At 40.7% G+C, this 20196-nt stretch overlaps 1 protein-coding gene across 11 annotated transcripts in view; it reads right to left on the minus strand.

Annotated features, from left to right (window-relative positions):
* myrf (myelin regulatory factor) overlaps positions 1–20196 on the minus strand; it is a 230023-nt gene that overhangs the window by 7747 nt on the left and 202080 nt on the right. For all 11 annotated transcript variants that reach the window (XM_043706033.1, XM_043706036.1, XM_043706031.1 and 8 more), the window contains 8 exons: positions 15058–15130; positions 13770–13858; positions 10755–10820; positions 7585–7685; positions 3603–3788; positions 3202–3483; positions 2232–2319; positions 362–436 (listed from right to left, as the gene is read on the minus strand). In XM_043706033.1, the coding sequence (XP_043561968.1) occupies positions 362–436; positions 2232–2319; positions 3202–3483; positions 3603–3788; positions 7585–7685; positions 10755–10820; positions 13770–13858; positions 15058–15130 (960 nt within the window). The remainder of the gene's footprint in view (positions 1–361; positions 437–2231; positions 2320–3201; positions 3484–3602; positions 3789–7584; positions 7686–10754; positions 10821–13769; positions 13859–15057; positions 15131–20196) is intronic.

Below are 20196 nucleotides of genomic sequence, written 5' to 3' on the forward strand. Positions count from 1 at the left end.
GTTGATCTGTCTCTCTGCACACTGCATTCTGCACTCTGTTTTGTTACCCTGGTGCAATTTGTATGGTACAATCGCCTGTAGAGCTTGCAAAACAACACTTCTCACTACATCTCGGTACATGTGACAATAATAAATCAAATCAAATCAATGGATACCTTGCTTGTGTAATTCTGTTAAATACCTTAAGAATTGATACTATTTTGGCTTATGTTTAGATTAATCATTTTGTTGAAATACTACTGATAGGTAAGGAGCAATGCATTTTCCCTGAAAATTAAGCTAAAGAATTTTGTTGAACTTTAAAGTGAGCTCAAGAAATATATTAACAGAAACTCTACGTTCAAGAAAGCAACTCACTTACTTCATTTGAAGAGTGATGGTGATATCTATGGGTGTGGTCTTGCTGACTGGAATGGAGTATGTATAATTCCCTGAGCTATAGAAAGGAGCAGAAAACAGTTAGTGTTCAAACAGATGATGGCAGCTGCAGACAATGCTACTCCTCTCTTACAATCACAGTTTTGTCACTTGTCTATAAACATTTCATAAAATATATAATTATAGGATTAATAATACTATAACCACTATAGAAACCAACTGATTACACAAATGCATTTCTATCTTACCTCATTTCCAAACCTAGGAGCAAATTTCTGGAACAATGATTTTTGGTTCCTTTTCTTACTTATATGCTATTTTTGGGCTTAAATTAATCTTCTCAATCTTTACCCATTACAGATACTGGCTTCAATGCATTAATAAAATTGACCTGAGCTTAATCTTTCAAAACATTTCACCAATTAATTTCTGAGATAAAACTGTAACTTTCTTCTGGTCTCTGGTTAGTGCACATTTTCTAAAAAAAACAAATATTTCAATAATGCCACAGCACAGATATCTTGACACTGATAGAATTATTTTAAAAAGGCACAGAACATTCATATTAAATTATCTATTGTCCTAGCTTGAATATTGTTAACATTTTGAATCTTCTGTGACCCTTTTTCAGAGGACTTGAAACATTAACTCCATTTCCCTCTCCTGGTCTGCTGAGTTTCTCCAGCAATTTTTGTTCAGGTTTGTTTCAGATCTCCAGCATCCACAGTTATTTGTTTAATTTAAATATTGCTGTATTGTACTAATTCATTCAATCTGCAAATTAATAAGGAAATTCATTCAGCATTCTTCATTAACTAAGTGTATATAGAGTTAAAAATCACACAACACCAGGTTATAGTCCAACAGGTTTAATTGGAAGCACACTAGCTTTCGGAGCGACGCTCCTTCATCAGGTGACAATCACCTGATGAAGGAGCATCGCTCCGAAAGCTAGTGTGCTTCCAATTAAACCTGTTGGACTATAACCTGGTGTTGTGTGATTTTTAACTTTGTACACCCCAGTCCAACACTGGCATCTCCGAATCATTTATATAGAGTAGTATTGATCCAGTTCACATCCCCTGATAAATATAAATATAGAAACACCAATAAATGACATACCTAGGGCTGCTATTTTGCAGCTGGAGTAGGTACAATAGTCAGTGCACCACCCAAGTCCAGTTACTGAATCTGATTTAATATACATACTCAGTCTGTGCATTAAAGGCATCTTAAGCAAGTTCACACTGTCACTGTGCACATTTGACTGATGAAGTAAAAGTTTATCTATCAAATACTTCTCTTGTAGCCTGACTGAGAACTCATCCTGCATATAGGACACCAATTGAATATGTCACACCAGTCCTCCTGTGTCCATATATATTTCATCAGACATGCTGCATACAGATTGTGTATATATCGGAGCAAATTATTGCAAATGCTGGAATCTGTACTAAAAATAAAAAATGCTGGAGATCACGGAGGGTCAGGCAGCATCCATGGAGAGACAGTAAGTTAGTGTTTTGAGTCTAGATGACTCTTCATCACTTCACATCAGCTCTGATGAAGAGTCATCCAGACTTGAAATGTTAGCTTGCTCTCTCTCCAGGGATGCTGCCTGACCTGCTGTGATTTCCAGCATTTTTGATTTGTGCAAATAGAAGTCTTGTACTTCAGCTCAAATTGTTTCCCTTGTCCTCTTCTCAACATATAGATCTGATTCCCCAAACTGTGAACAGTCCGGTCTAGTATCCTGACTGAGAACACAGTTCTCTTCACAGTATTGTCCTGCTTTAACACTGACAGTACTACAGTTAACACAGCAAGCATCTGACTCTGCTAATATTCCTTACCTGCAGGATCCTTGGCTCAGACAGTACTGCTCTGAGATCTCCAGGCCATCCTCAATGATCTGGATAGAAGTCAAGGTGGTGTTCTTCCCTTTGGGAGAAGAAATGGGATAGTTACAAAGTTCCCACAAAGAAACATTGCCTCGGTGTATAATTTTAAAATATCAGTACATGCAGCACTGCAAATGTTATGTGTATGTCTTTGGTACCCTAATGTATGTTGGATGTTTAGGTTGTGTGTATAGTGTTGTTTGTGTTTAAGTATCTTTTATATGATATATATATTTCCTCAATAAATTAAAATATGAAAAGAATAAAATAATAATTAATTAAATATAAACTTGTCCCTTAACTTACTTTTGATCTTTGCAAACCACCCCTCCAACTACCTACTGTCACATTGCTAAGAAGGCACAGAACTGTTTCTTTCACACATTTACAAACTATCCTATTTCAGACTCCTGACCGCTGCAAAGATCATCAAATCAATTAAAGCCACCCTTGTCACTCAGTTCCACCTCACCACGTCATCAGCAGCAGAAGAAGCATGTGCTCTAAATGAATCACTTCCTCAGTTCAGGTACCCAATGTCATTATCAACTGCAGCCCAATTGTTGCTCTTTCTGCCCTATCCAAACAATGCATCTCAGTGTCAGTTTCATCCTCCTACATCAATGTGTCATTTTCCCATTTTCCATGGCAACCATCCTGACCTCTCCCTCTGTGATTGCAGTTTTGTGCCAATTAGTCCCGATTTGAAGCTATTTTGAATTGTAGCCCATACTCGTGCTGAACTGAATCAAAACTGCAGAAAGTTACATTGAATCAAACTACATGCTACAAACCCATAGTTGCACTTGACTGAATAGTTATTTATTTCCCTGCAACATAGACTTTCTGCGCTAATGTACGTCATAGTCGGGTATCTCAGAAATAGCTGAGCATGCATGACATCAGTGTGTATATAACTCACAGTCTGGGTTGTTGTTGTTTGTAGTGTCCATTTGTTCAGTGCTTCTTTGTCTTCTTGCGGGCAAACTGGGCAGTTTGTTTTGTGTACTGGCATAACGAGGAGGGAACTTTGATTTGCCATGGATGTTGGTGATCTGTGGTAAGGGACTGTAACTGTTTGAGCTGGATCTGGAGGTGCTAACCACATCCCTGGAAGATGTCTGCCCGCTGTTGTAGCTGTTCGCATTCTCGTTTATTGAAGACTTGGCTTTGATATTGCTGGTGAAGGATATGCCAGCTTGATCTGGAATCACCAAGAATATTTTATAAAAGAACACTGGTGTTTTCATTTTCTTTAAATTGTGCATCACATAAAAGAAAAGGATGTGCCATTCCTGAGGAGGGAAAGGCATCTCCACTTACCAGCAGTGGAATGGTTAGTGCTGGTTGATGAAGGGGTCAATGGGTTGGTAGTCACTGGCAGGATGCTACTAGCAGGTGGATATGTAGAGTTAACAGGACAGCACAGTACTTCACATAGAAGGGTGTAGCAGAGACTAAGTGGTCGAGGGGAGTGGGACACAGGAGAAGCAGGAGAAGGTATATCAACTGCAAATAGAAAGAAAATATTTGTAACATAAAAAAGTGAGGCAGTTTATCAATGATTAAAACTCTAGTCATAAAATTCCAACTGGCAGAATTAAAGCATTTCACACTAGAGTGCTTCAGGAAAGAGCATTGTAAGGTCAAATTCATTTCAATTCATACAAAGTAAACAAAAATGATTCACACCCTCCTTTTACAGTACAGCCTGTGTAGGTTAAGTGTCAGCTCCTGAACCTCAAGATAAAAGGTAATTCTGCTACCCATCTGTACACTCCATGTATGTCTTTATGTCAGCTCTTACATCTATTTTAGTGCTTCTACAAGGGTTAAATGAATTTGAATTCAGTGCAGATTTTGGAGTGAATGTATAATTTGTCTGCTGCTTTCCTGCATCATCTTGATTACTGTTCCACCAACACAGCAGAAAATCAGGACAATGATTTATTCTATGTGAACCACTGCATTCAGAGACCATGGATTGATTGTTATGCAAAATGGAGTAAACAGTTGGGGTTGCTATTTTCATATATGTTTCACTCTAATGGTTGAGATTGTTCGAGGAAATGAATCCCAGAATCACTTCTTCTTGTTTCTCTCTCTCCAGCTTCAAACTCTCTTTTCAGTGTCGAGAAGTGATTGGTGTGGAATGATGGGAACGAAGTGATTGGTGTGGAATGGTGGGAATGAAGTGATTGGTGTGGAATGGTGGGAATGAAGTGATTGGTGTGGAATGGTGGGAAGGGTCATGCTGAGGGCTTCAATCTCTAAATCCCGGTAATGATCATTGCGGCCTCGCAGCTCTCAGCCCCACCTCATCCCCATCAATTATATCCCTTCAATTTCTCTTAATCTTTCACACCAAGGACAGCTTTACAAGGACTGTTTCAGCTCAAGCAAATGACTGAAAGGATTGAGAGACAGATGGGATTTTACAGTAGGGAACCAAAAACAGTGGTCTCACATTGATCTAGACTATTTTCTGACTCGCAGCCTGACACAGCTAATTGCTATTGGGAAAGGAAGTAATAGGAAGGTGGAGCTGGGTATCAACATCACACATTTAGAAACTGATTGGTGCTGATGGGTAATGTTAAAGTCCCACAAAGGTTTGTTACACTTACACTGTCAAAAAGGCAGCAGCCAGACTAAAGTGAATTAAGCACGATGTTTTGGGAAAGATTAATAACTTTGTTGCTCGAACTCCACCTCCTTTGTCTATCCATTACCCCATGCCTTCCTGTGACCTCTTTTCTCCTATGGCTTCGTATATCCCTTGCCCTTTGAATATCCTGCTGATTCCCAATATCATTTTCCTCCTCTCCCTTTGCTTTTGCATGCACTTTCCTCATCACAGATTTGTTCACCTCGAGGGTAGGCAGTGAGAAGGAGAAGCCCAGTCTCCCTAAGCCTCTATACCTTGGTCTTCTATTGTGCTTTATTCTCCTCTGTTCCGCTTTTCTCTCCTTTTTCTTAACGTCACTTTGTCTCACATCCTACTCTCTGTGCAGTCTCCTCTTCAACTAAAGAAGCACAAGCAAATGCCTGTTCCTAATCAGCAAGCATTTTGGAAGTGCTGACTGCATTTTAAATCAAATGCCTTCAAAATCTAATACAGCTGAGAAAGCAGTGAAAAGACACAACTAAGATTGGAACAAGCATTGGGTTTGGGGACGAGTGAAATAAAATCTGGTGGGAAAGCATTGATAGGAAATGAAGGGAAGAATAGAGAGAGAGTAAGAGAAGCAGAGAGACTGAAGCCAAACCTGTAAGGGTGGACTGGCCAACAGAGGCATAAAAAACCACTGTGAGACCCAACTAGGGATCTAGAGGAGAACTGCACCCTGAAAGCCGATGTGCCCCAGATAAATCTTTAATTAAATAATACCAACAAGATCAAATCTTTAAATAGCACTGATGTCAAGCTGTGTATTTTACAACAACAAATTGAATTTACATAGCACCCTTAACACAAAAAAACATGCTTCTCAAGAACCAAGGTTGGATGGTGAGCCACACAAAGTGATATTAGGGCAGATGGCCAAAAGCTTTGATCAAAGAATTGGTTTTAAAGAGGATCTTAAAGAAGGGCAAAAAAAAGAAGTTAAGAGATGGTAATGTTTAAGTAGAAAGATTCAGCGTTTATGGCTAGGCAACTGAAGGCATGTTTACAGATGGCAGAGTGATTAAATACAGGATGCTCAAGAGATTGGAATTAGATGAGCACAGATATCTGGGAGGGTACATGGATCTGGAAGAGTCTACAGACTTAGGGAGGAGTGAGAACATGGAGTGACTTGAAAGCAAGGAGGAGAAATTTTAACCAGGAGCCATTATAGGTCAGTGAGCAAAACGGCAGATGATTGAACTGCACTTAGTGTTCAGAAGACAGCAGAGATTTCAAGACTTTACGCTTATAGAGATAGAATGTTGGAAGATATGGCAAAGTAGGGTATGATTTAAATATTTTTAATATCATATATTTTAGACTTTTGATTTTGAACTAGTGATATGTATGTTTTGGTTTGTGTGTCTGAGCGGGTTTAATGATTAACTTGTCAGTATTTCGGGAGGCTCTTTTAAAATACCAATATCAGAGAGAGATTCATGAAGTGTAATGGGAATTTGTTCAAACTGGAAGAGTTTTATGAGCAGAGTAAACATTGAAAAGTATTAGCTTGCTTTCAGTTAGAAGACTATCAAACTCCGAAGACGAGGAATTAAAAGCAATAGTTAACTCAAACCTATGTACATGATAGAGAAGGGAATTCTCTCTGGTATATCAGTACTGTAAAGGAATGCTTTTGGGATAGGTGGAATATAGCATTGTTATACATGTTTTGAACTTTTTCAAATTGTGCTATTGTAAATAGCTTGGTTTATTCTATTTTATCTTCATTTCTTTTGTGTAATAAACTTGTTTTATTGATAAAATCAGATCTGCAGCATTATTGTGCTTGTGATTCAGTACAAGTCCAATTATTTAACAAAAACAAACAAATTATGATCTATCAAGTGAAAATTCAGTCTGGGATCTGATTTGTCTAATAATAAAATCAGCTGCGATCATAATAATGGCTAGGAATATATTGGAATAATCGGGTCTTGAGGTTACAAAGGCATGCATGATGGTTTCAGACAAGCTGAAAGTGAGACTTAGTCAGGAAATGTCACTGAGCTTGAAACGGGTAATCTTAAAGATGGAGTGAATATAAGGGATGGATGCTCATTTTAGAGTTAAACATGACATCAACAACTAGGAAATAATTTGTTTTTATTGTCTAATTATTAGTAACAGTTTATAATACAGATAGGGACGGGTGATTTAGCATTTGGTGGTTCAGTAGGTAAGTTTAATGGCAAACAAATTAAGTAATTATGTTCAAAATCATTTCTAGAAATTAAAGCTATGCATAATTGGCTTTATTTCAAAATTAATTTTTTTTTTCAGCATAACGTGTACATGATTACAGCAGAAAATCATAGTCACCTTGGTGTAACTATCAGGTACATGGTACAGCAAATCTAATATACTCAGTGCATGCAGTACAGCCAAGAGTTTTAAAGTAGCCAAGTTCCAGGTAGCCAATAGCTAATATTCTGAATGCAGACTTATATCGGGAAGCATTATGCATGGACTGGGAAACCATAGGCATAATTTTCCACCTGATTATTTTACCAAACAGAAGGCTCGACAATGCCAAAGTTGAAGAATATGCATTCAGAAGTTTGGCCATATGGTCTCCTATTGTCCAGTCCCAATTTCAGCCTCCATCAGTAAAGGATGGTGAGAATAACATACCAGGCAGCCGGTGAGTTACAACCGTGCCCTGCGCACTGAGAGGCGTTGTCGGCCAATGGATTTCTTTCGAGGTTGTACGTGGATTGACATCAGCAGGTGATCTGCAGATCAAAAAAAAACCAATCATACTACAATGCATATTAATTGTGGATGGTTAGGTAATTTCATGAACTCATTTATAGCAGAACCTCACCTATTATTATTGAAAAGTTCCCATGGAAATGGGAGCCAACTGGGAGCCAAGATTTTCTTGGATTGCTTTCTCCCCTCACTTCCATTTCTCCTGTGGTGAAGCCCATAATTTCATTCATAGACCAATTTCAGATTTGGAAGAAGGTCACTTTAAAATATTGGAGAGACATTATTCTCAAGGCCAGAGGCAGCGTGTTGATTCTGAGATAAGTGAGACGGCACCAGGTGAGACAGTTAGGTCATGTATTTAAGACAAATTCTGAAGAGGAAGTCTCCCCACAGATTGGCTTTCATTTCTTGGGGAAGAACTGAATATTCAAATGCAAGTGATTCTTTAAGTACTTCAGATATAAAGTTGAAATTTGGTGACTTGTGTAAAAATAGCACACAGTAAGATGCAACTTGATTCAAGGGGAAAATCGGAGCTGAAAATGTGTTGCTGGAAAAGCACAGCAGGTCAGGCAGCATCCAAGAGCAGGAGAATCGACATTTCGGGCATGAGCCCTTTTTCAGGACCTATTCTTGAAGAAGGGCTCATGCCCGAAACGTTGATTCTCCTGCTCCTTGGATGCTGCCTGACCTGCTGCGCTTTTCCAGCAACACATTTTCAGCTCTGATCTCCAGCATCTGCAGTCCTCACTTTCTCCTTCAAGGGGAAAATCAGCAATAAAGTCAGTTTTGGTGATTTTTGTTAATGAGTACATGTTTAGGACACCAGGAGAATTCCTAGCTCTTCAGTTACTGTATCCTTCAGTATCTACTCAAATCCACAGGACTTCAAGTTTAATATTGCGAAAGCATTGCCATCAACTCCTTTAGTAGTGAACTGAAGTCTCAGTCTAGATTACTTGCTTAAATCTTGAAACAGAACCTGAGTCAACAGTATTCTGACTCAGTGAAGTCACATTTTCACAACTATCACATGCAGTGTGGCCACCAACCTCAATCTCAAGCCCACTGTCTGTTAAATGATGACATATTCAGCAAGGCCCTCAAATCTGTTAAGGCAATGATCTTCCATAACAATGAATTTACAAAACAGAGATAAATACAGATCTAGAAAGGGAAAGTAGATTCTAAGTAGGAATATACCTAGGTTAAACACTAGAAAGGAGCAGGTAATGTAGCCTTTTCAGTCTAAACTGTTATGCAATGAAATCATTGCTGATCTATATTCTCATTCCATTGCCCACATTAGTTCCATTCCTTATCTAGCACAGGTCTACCAATCTCAGATTTAAAATCATTAAATGAGCTACCATCTACTGCTTTTCATCGAAGAGTTTCGTATAAAAAGCTTTACTTTGCCTGAAAAAGCACTTCCTAACTACCTTTCTGAATGACATCATTCTAATTATATGATTTCAAAGTCATATCCCATTGTCCCAACTCCTCCACCTACAGAATACAATTTCTGTCTACCCGATTCTGTCACCATTCAAAACTTGAATAATCTCAATCAAATCACCTCTTAACCTTCTCCACTGCAGGAACACAAGCCTATTTAATGTCATCTTTCTTCATAATAGAAATCCTTGAATCTCTGGCAACATTCTGTATACCTGTATTGGATTCCTTCCATGTCTAACATATCCTTCTGAGAGTGTGGTGCTTGGAACTGGATGCAGAAATCAAGTTGCAGTCTAACCAGGGCTTTGTAGAGCTAAAACAAAGCTTCCTCCTCTTTATATTTTAGCTTTTCCAACATAAATGGTCATATCCCATTCATCTTAGAAACAGAACCCCAGTTCTGAAGAAGAGTCATATCAAACTCAACGCATTAATTCTATTTATTTCTCAACAGATGCTGCCATACCTATTGAGTTTTTCAGGGATTCTCAGTGTTTGTTTCAGATTTTCAGCATCCACAATATTTTGCCTTTTATACAGACTGTAGTCAATGGTAGATGCAAAGATAGATACACCTAAATGTTTGAGAGAAGGCGTGGGGGGTGGAGAAGAGAGAGAGAGATGGGAAAGAAAATTGGGGAGAAGATGGGGCTGTGGGAGGCAGTGAAAAGAGTGGCAGAGAGAGATAGACAAACAGACAAAGAGACATGAATTGACAGAAGAAGAATGAATGCATATCTAAAATAATGTGGGAGGGAGTTTAAAATAAGCCGAGAGTGGAGGTAGACTGCACATCAATTCACTGTGACAGTGCCATCTGGATGTTTCTTTCAATATTCAAATCTTTTGATATTCTCATTGTAGGTTTGTATCAGCTTTCCAATCAACTGACACAGTTATTGTGACTCTGACTTGGTAACAATGAGGGTTTTAGTGGAACCAATATATGCATTAGAGATTTGGATCTAAGAAATGATCAAGCTCTAAAACTAGTAGGGTAAAAAGATAACATAATCCATTGCCCAATTCCAAAATAAGTGTAATGACTTTGAATCATAGAATTCCTACAGTGTGGAAAAAGGCCATTTAGTCCATCGAGTCTACACCGACCCTCTGAAAACCATCCCACCCAGACCCAGCCCCTAACCCTATCCCTGTAACTCTACATTTCCCACGGCTAATCCACCTAGCCTGAACATCGCTGGACACTACGGACAATTTAGCATGGCCAATCCACCTAACCTGCACAATTCCTGGACACTACGCACAACTTAGCACGGTCAATCCACTTAACCTGTACATCCTTTGACACTATGGAGAATTTAGCACAGCCAATCCACCTAATGTGCACATCCCTGGACACTACAGACAATTTAGCATGACCACTCCACCCAGACTGCACATCCCTGGACACTACGGATAATTTAGCATTGCCAATCCACTTAGCCTGCACATCTTTGGATTCTTGAGTTGATCACAACTTCAGTGAATTTTTTGAAATACATCCTGAATCTATAAAGAGCAAAATTTGGCTTGATTTCTCTTGAGCTTCCCCTCCTCATGTGCCTGTTGCCTAGAGAGTCTGGAGATTTCTCACTGCTCTGGAGCTCAAAGATCAATTCACTCACCCATCAGCTTCTGTCCCATCATCATTGCGCAGGTTCAGCACATAGAGTGTTGACATGGATATTACACTGATGAGGCAAAAAACACAAGTTTAGTTCAAAGACTAGGGTTTGAAATTCATTACTCCTGTCACTGGAGGTCTATAGCGTATCTCAGAAAAAAAACCTCTATTTTAGAAAATGGTAATAAAAGTTATATTGTTTCAGAGTGACCATCACTCAATAGCGGAACAAGACAAGCTGAAGCCTGATTGAGTGTTAGAGAATTAAACACTTTGCCTTTACTTCTGGAATGGAGTTTCAAGTTTAACCTACACTGATGAAACAGAAAGGTGGGACCAAGTGGGAATGTTGATAAATAACCGAGCAGGGTTCTTTACACTTTGCAACTCCTCAGATAATGAAGCAGCAAGAAACCACAACTGTCAGGCAATGACCGTATCCAACAGCAAAGAATGAAATCTTGATATTACAATTGCTGAATCCCTAACCATGATCATTCTGGGGGCTTATCATTGACCTGAAACTTAACTACACCAGCATTATAGGCTCTGGCTACAAAAGCAAGTTAGAGGTTGGAAACTTTGCACTGAGCACTTCACCTTCTGACTCCCTAAAACCTACCCAAGGCACAGGTCAGTTGTTAGAGGAATACTCATTACTTGCTTGGATGGATGCAGTTTCAACTGCACTCAAGAAGCTCAACACCATCCAGAACAGAATAACTCAGTAATCTATCCAGCACCTTAGACATTCATTTCCTCAAATTCTGGCAAACAGTGGCTGCAGTGTGTACTGTATATAAGATGTACTGCAGAAACTCACCAAAAGCAGTTTTCAAATCTACAAGGTCTACCATTAGGAAAAAAACAAGGGTAGCAGACACATGGGAGCATCATAATCTCCAAGCCACACCTTACTTTGGAAATGAATCACTGTTTTTTCACTATCACTAGGAATTCCATTCCCAATATGACTGTGGGTGTGCGTACACCACTTGACTGCCAATGCTAAGAATGCTGCTCACTACAACATTCTCAAGGGCAATTAGGGATGGACAATAAGCACAAGTCTCGCTAGTGATTCTTATGTCCATGGAGAAAATAAAGTGAAATTTAGGATTGAGATGTAGAATCCTGTTTGACAGTGAGGTTAGTGGTATTGATGTGGTGATGTGAGATCCTATAGGATATTGGGATGGTGGCATGGAAGATTGAAATGGTTATGTGAGATAGTTGTGTGGAAATTTGAGATAGTTGTGTGGGATCCCATGGGATATTAAGCTGGTGGTGTGATATTCCCTGGGATATTGAGACCTTGATGCGGGACCCTCCCAGGAGTTTTATGATGCTGAAAGTGGTCATTTGGCCATCATATCCATACCAGCTGTCTGAGCAAAGTTAAACATCACACAACACCAGGTTATAGTCCAACAGGTTTATTTGGAAGCTCTAGCTGTCTGAGCAGTATGACTTAGTAGTAATCTCCTGCCGCCTTACCCCAGTAGTTCTGAATATTGAATGATGATATAAACATCACTCTCGAATGCCTCAATTGAACCTGCCTCCTCAACATTTCCAGCCAATGCATTACAGACCCTAAACTCTCATTGGGTGAAAAAACCTTTTTCTTAACTTGCAATTGCTTCTTTTACAAAATACTTTAAAACTGTGCCAGCTGATTTTTGATCCATTTATGAGCAGGAACAGTTTCTCCCTATCTACCCTCTCCAGACCTCTCATGAATTTGAAACCTTCTGTCAAATCTGCTCTTAGCCTTTGCTTCTCCAAGGAAAACAGTCTCAACATCTCCAATCTTTCTTCATAGCTGAAGTGCTGTATCCTGAACTTTGTCTGCACTCTCTCTGGTTCATTCAATTCCTTCCTATAGTGTGGTATCCAGAACTATACACAACACGCCAGCAGAGACCCAATCAGTGTCTTACATAAATTCATTATAACCTCCCTATTCTTGTATTCCTTGCAACTCTGTCCAACCTTTCCCCATCCATTCCAGGTATTAGTCCAGTAAACTTGCTCTGAACAGGGCAGTTCAGAGACAACTGCAGAGCTGAATGCACATGTGGGCCAGGCCAGATAAAGACAGCAGATTTCCTTCTTGTAAGGGCATTAGTGAATTGGATGGGTTTACTTTTCTGTTGAATTCCAATTTCAACACGGTGGGATTTGAACCAATATCTCCAGAATATTAGAACCTGGGGTTCTGGATTACTAGTCCAGTGACATGACCACTACTCCACCGCTCCTGCTTTATTAACAGCTCTGCCATCTTTAATGACTTATGCAATATACAGTCAGATCCTTTTTCCCCTCTAACCTTCCCTAAGGCAATGTGGACCTCCAAAGGTCAAACATAAGGACTTTCTCAACAGTTGTGTGGCTACGAGAGGGAAGATTTCCCAGCTCTCTCTGGTCCACAACACCCTTTAGAATAGTACCTTTTATTTCATATTGTCTTTGCAACAGAATGTATCACTTCACACTTGGCTGCATGAAACTTCATCTGCTACCTATCCGCCCATTCCACCAATGTGCCAGTCCTTCTGAAAATCTTTAATGTCCTCCACACTGTTTACAATCCTCCCAATGTTTGAACCCATGTGATATGAGAGTTGAGGTGTGGGATCCTGCGGAACACTGGGATAGCGAGGTGAAATTCAGTGTATTACCAGAACTGGGATGTGGGCTATCAAGCTTGGAATATGAGATTTTACAGGATATTACATGATATTGATCAATTAGGAGGTGTGTGGTTTTTGGTTGGTAAAGTAGAGACGGTCTATACTCTATGTAAATAATTGTAACACTTGTACATGTTTGGAGCATTGTCTTCTTGTCAGTCAGAAATGGACAGTGTTGGAAATGTACAAATCAGAGTATTTCTTAAGGCTCCTGATCCTGACTACCACAGAATAATTTAACTAGCCAAGCCTCAGGCATAAACTTAGATCTGAACATTGCAAGAACAAGGCTACATTCAGAAATCCTTAATCCTTACCTGAAAGCCATGATTATAACGAGAGCTATGATGGTGCCTTGGAGGAACCTCTGGCTGAGGCAACCATGATCTGCTGCATTGGATTGAGCCTGGGAATGGAGACACACAAGGGTTATCTTTGGAAAATTTCAATGTTATATTATAGACAAACCCCAACTACAATTACAGGCAATTTGAAAAGTCTGGTGCAAGTTCTGACTATGCTGGTCAAGCACAAGATATTTCTGCACCTAGAAACATTATTCTAAATATCATTAGCATTTACAATACTTGAAAAAGTCTTAATTTTGCTCTCTCAGACACACTTCAGTACCTCACTCAAATCTCCATGCTTCATGCCTAAGCATCTGCATTGAGAATCAACAGATTATTTTATGATCACTGTTTTCAATTATTAAAGTCACGTGTTGTTTGGTGGTGAGGGGTGGTTACAGCAAAACAGATGATTAACTCCTGGCAACTCTTTCACAGTGCCAGACCCTGAGGCTGTCTTTTCATTGGATTATTGGAGTCATCTATTGCAGCAGATACCAGGCAGACATCAACCAGCTAGGATCATGCTGTCCGGTATAGTCACACACAATAGTGGATTCACTCACTCACTCAGCAAAAGTGAGGTGGGTTGGTGGAGGTGAAGGGAAAAGGAATCAATCATTATTGGAGGAACATGTTGCTGATTCCATTTAAAACACCAGAAATTCTGTTCATATCCACAATTCATTATTGTTCTAGTTTATTTGAGTTTAATTTTCATTTGTAATAAGATTCATTTAGCCTCAGGACAGATTTTCAATAAGAAATAATTTGTAGAGCGGGTATTTGGTATATTTATATGGTATATTTAGTATATATTTGGTATATTTAGTATTCATAGTATGTATACATATGATATACATAGATAAAGAGATATGGAAAAAAAGTGATAAGGCAGAGATATAGAGAGAGAACTGGCAAGGAAAACAGCATACCTTTTAAAATGTAATTTTCAAGATAGGCATCACTGACAAAACCAGCAATTATTACCCATCTGTTATCCTGCTTGATGCAATTAAGTGGCTTATGTGGTGTGTGACTAGCCTGGACAGATTTTCTTCCTCAAAGAAAATCAGCAAAGCAATTGGATAATTAAAGACAATCTGATGGTTTTCATTTGACTTTGAATTTCCAAGTTTTAAATGACTTTAAATTCCCACACCGCCATGGGTGGGATTTGAACAAACAGATAGGGAAATGTTGAGTGATTGAGGGAGAGTTGAAGTCAAACAGACAGAAAAAAATAACTTCTTACCTTATTGCCAACCTTCGGATGTCTTTTCTTATGTGGCCCACTTCCTGCTCGACTCAAATGACTGCCAGTTTGGCTGAAAATAAACAGAAGTGGTTGTTCAATCCAGCCACAGAGGTGTATTCTTTAGCAATGAACCCTCTGGGGTCGATAGTCTAATAACTGAAACCGAATGTGCCAAAGTGCCAGCCAGCACTGTGCTCTCTATAGTTGTTGGAGGCCTTTTCTATGTAACTAACTGCAGTCAGATGGATAGAAGGCAATGTCTGTTGACACTCAGGACATACAAGGGCACTATTTCAGACCTGCTATGTCATCACATAAATGTTATGGATGGCATCATACGCAAAGGCTGTGCCACGCAGAGAAAAGGTGCGATTTTGATACAGAGTTTAGTGGCAGGGGTGTGAGGATGCAGCACGAGAAGAGTGAGGACATCGGATCAGGGTTGGCGGGATTGGGGGGGGGGGAGGCGGGGAGGGGGCCTTGGTGTTTGGGGAGGTTCCCAACTCCCCTGCACAAACTCACCCATGCCTGATCCCACTCTCCTGTCCTCTCTGTACCTCCCTGCTACCGTTTCCTCACCCATCTCCTCTCCTATCCCTCCATCTCTCCATCCCCTGAATCTGTTTAAATGTGCATGATCAAATGGAAGTGCCACATGGCATGGATGTACAGGTATAGGGAGATGCAGCCTTCATTGACAGGGCCTAGCTGCTGTTTATGTTACTGATATCAAAGATCCAATCTACAGCATCCACATCATGTACAACCACAGGATACAACAGAGACGTGTTCTGTTGTACAATCAGGATTGTATTGACACCCACCAAAACAAAAGAAAAGTCAAGGGTACTCTACACTGGAGAGGAACAAACATGTTAAAAACTGAATTTGCTTGTACCAAATATCTGTCTAGGTTATTTCAACAGAAGAACTTAAATGTTCCCATTAAAACAATGGAGAACAAAATACTAGGCATGTGAAATAACCATTCATATAACACAGTTATTCTTACACTAGTGTATTTCTCTCATATGAGGCAGGCTGAAGAACCCCATAAGACTACAAGAAGTAGGAACAAGAGTAGGTTATTCAGCCCCTTGAGCCTACTTCACCATTCAATAGGATCGTGGATGACCTAACATTCCTCACGTCCACTCTTCTGCCCTTTCTCAGATAAGACCATGATCCCAGACACCACACCATTTACTATGTTATTTTACAGAGGTTTACAAAGCAGTATCCCTTTTAGCTTTCCTGGAGGCAGATTCTGGTTAGTATGCCTGCCTCTTGAATCGCTGTTTCACTTTCAAACTGCCCAGCCTTCAGGACAACATGGACCACAACACCGTACAACCTTGTCATGGTAACCACTGCAAGACTTGTCAGAGTGTTGATATGAATACCACCATTACACGTGGGGACACCAGCCATGATGTACACGGCAGGTACTCATGTGACTCGGCCAATGTCATCTACCTTATACGCTGCAGGCAAGGATGCCCCCAGAAATGGCACATTGGCGAGACCAAGCAGATGCTATGACAACGGATGGATGGACACCGTGCAACAATCACCAGACAGGGATGTTCCCTCCCAGACGGGAAACACTTCAGCTGTCAGGAACATTCAGCCTCGGACCCTCAGGTGGCCATCTTCCAAGGTGGACTTCAGGATATGCAACAATGCAGAGTGGCCGAGCAGAGGCTGATAGCCAAGCTTAATACCCATGGGGATGGCCTCAACTGAGACCTTAGGTTCATGTCACACTACAGGTGACCCCACTACACTCTATACACGCACACTCCCTTACATACGCACACACTCATGGAGACCCTCTCTCATACACATATACATACACACCCCACAATCACACCTACACACACACCCACTCACAGGCACATGGACACATGCAAACACACACTCTCTCACGTGCACTCACATGCACACACTTACACTCTTTCTCTTTCTCATGCATGTACACACACATATACGTCTATGGGGTGAATTTGCATTTGCAGAATTGTATTTGCAGGTACATTCTATTTTGCCCAAAAATCGCATAATCTGCAGGCAGTCAATCCATGTAATATTTTATAAATTTCTACTTTGGAAATAGAACCTGTCTGACTCAAGACTGGAATACAGACAGACTCTAATCTCTGAGCTGAAATGTAATCGTTTTTAAAAAAACTTTGTTATCTCGAGAATGTGACTTAATATTAATGAACCCATTCTAAAAGATGAAAGACTTAACAGCAATCTAGGTTTGTTCAATATATAATTTCAGTTGTATGACACTGTAATCTTTTCCCCAAAATTCTGTGTCTAATGATCCTGTTCCACAGCTATCTGATGAAGAAGCTACGCTCTTAAACCAAGTGCTTCCAAATAAACCTGTTGGACTATAACCTGGTGTTGTATTATTTTACTTTGCCCACCCCAGTCCAACACCAGCGCCTCCAAATCAAGGGATTTTTAGATGACACCTTGTCTGCTAACATTCAGTCAAGGGATGATCTAATGTTTGCAAAGGCAATCCAACTAAGCAGTCAAGCTGAGACCAGAAAACAGAATCAAACTATGTTTGAGTTAACATGGAGTACCCCTTCTCAAAAGCAGCTGACTCAGTTGAGATAAAAAGGTAGAAAAGGAAAACTGCGAAATAAAAAAAACTCAGGAACAACAGGAGCACATCCAGCATCAGGCCAAGCTGGTTTAATTAGTATGTCAGGGAAAAAACACAGGCGTGAAAGCTCTGCTGCCAAGAGGCCAGCTGCCACTTCTGCGGAAAGGTGGGCTGCTTCCTGGATGTGTGCTGTTGCAAGAGGTCTGTATAGAAGATGTACAATGAGAGAAATGTTATCCATGAGGTTGAGGTGCCTCTCCTTGGAGACAGCTGGGAACCATGCAGAAATCATGAGGAGTGCCAATATCCTCAGAGACAGAAACACGATGCACTTTAAGTTAGACACAGTTGCAGCAGCTTTGGTTCTTTATGATGCTTTTGTTTTCTCCAAAGTCACTTGTTTTCCAGCAAACAGCAGATAAGCCACAGCATATATTAAACTGATGGCTTCAGTTTCAGCCCAGAGAATGTCCAAATAGTTCAAAATATCCTGGTTTTCCCCATACGGTCCTGAAATATCAATATGTATTCCCAACGGTATGGCTGGAGGCAAGGTCTCTCTCTAAGGCTTGGGAGAAATGAAGGCCACCCTCCAATATTAAGGGAAAAAATTATAGAAACATTAGGCAGAATCTTCTTGGGGTCTGAGCGATGTGGCCGATGGCGAGAGGTGTGACAGAATCAGGTGATAAGCAGGTCAATACTGATCGGGAAGTTTGGAGCAACTTGTACCATCTTTTATATCTTTTCACAACGGAGATGATGAGATTCTCGATAGGCAGATGCCAATAGATGGGGATTATCACCTTTCAAACAGTCCAAATCCCCCTGTTAATATTCATCCTCCCATCACACCAAACTAGCTGGATGTTGGAAAAACCCAACATGGAGACTAGAGGCAGCTCCTGCTGGATTCAGCTCACCACTTGCTCCAAGTGACCTCCATGTTGTACAGTGGCACCAATATCCAAGGGCATGCTTTTGTGGGCACTGGCCGCACACACCCTTGTCCATGGTCATTGGCATCCAATGTGAGCTAGCCTCTAATAATTCTAATGGCACAGCACTGATCCACTTTTAACCTCGGACTAAGCTGCCACGTATTTGTATCATAGTCTTCACTGATGGTCCTAGGGAAAGACAAAATCCCATCCCTGCACAAACCCATCCTGCAGAACCTCCTGCTCCCTGCCTGTAAAACAGGGCATCAACTTTCCCTTTTTTAACCATGTCTGCAGCAAATATCAGGAATGGTGCCTGAGCAGCTCCGGACTGATAGTGCTTGTCCGAGTGCACAGCAGACTATTAAAGATGGCCTGGTGCAAGGTATGATATTGAATTTTGATGTCAATATTGGGCAGCAATGTGGCTCAGTGGTTAGCTTTGCTGCCTCACAATGTCAGGGACTCAGGTTTGCTTCCACCCTCAGGCATCTGTCTGTGTGGAGTTTGTACATTCTCCCCATGTCTGCGTGGGTTTCCTCCAGGTGCTCCGGTTTCCTCCCACAGTCCAAAGATGTGCAGGTTAGGTGGATTGGCCATGCTTATGTGCCCATAGTATCCAGGGATTTGCAGGCTAGATGGATCAGCCAGGGGAAATAGAGGTCTATAGGAATAAGATAGGGGTATGGGTCTGCTTGGGCTGTTCTTTGGAGGGCCGCTGTGGACTCGATGGGTTCAGTGACCTGCCTCCACACTTTAATGATTCAATATTTCTACGAATTTGGGATATCCACTGCATGGCAATTTATTCTGGAAAGCATGTGGTGAAATGGGGGCGAAAATTGGACTTAAAGATTGCCGTAAGGGAGTGGTAGGGAGTTAATAAGATGCGTTGAGTAAGCTATGGCGAAAGAGTTCCTAGGCCTCACAGCAAAGAGCTCTCCAAAGAACTAGATGCCACATGGATGGAGGTGAACAAAGAATCATGTGTGACTCAGAAGCAGAATTGCTTGCAGTGATTTGCAGTTGTTTGCAGAGCAGCGGAATCAGATGTTGTGAAGATTAGCCCAAAGATTCAGAGCTGAATTGACACAACTGTTCACCAAACTAAAGAAAGCTGAAGACAGCACACCATGTAACTCCAGGTCCAGAAATAGAGCCAGTAAGTCTGTTTACACGGAGGAAAGTTCTTCATCCACTCCTGCCATGGGAAAACATGGAAATTAATTTGATGTTGAAAGTATGAAGTATTTCACCTGTGACAGAAGCAACAAGCTGGTGTTCAGGAAAGGCAATTACGATGAGTCGTTATTGTCCAACACCTTCATTACATTATTTGGAAAGTTTATTTCTGCAGATTACCCTTTGGCAACCCTCTCACCCCCCACCCCCCGGCACCAGAAATCTTCCACATATGACAGCAAGCATCCTGTGTCATGTGGACAAAACATGACACGAGAGTACAAGCCACATTGCAATGTAAATGGGAATCAGGGATTGCACTCAACAACAAGGGTGAATTCTCCCAGCTTACTGTCAAGTTCCTTGAGCATCTCAAGTCAGGGTTGA

The sequence above is a fragment of the Chiloscyllium plagiosum genome, chromosome 16 (genome assembly GCF_004010195.1).
Source record: "Chiloscyllium plagiosum isolate BGI_BamShark_2017 chromosome 16, ASM401019v2, whole genome shotgun sequence".
Classification (NCBI taxonomy): domain Eukaryota; kingdom Metazoa; phylum Chordata; class Chondrichthyes; order Orectolobiformes; family Hemiscylliidae; genus Chiloscyllium; species Chiloscyllium plagiosum.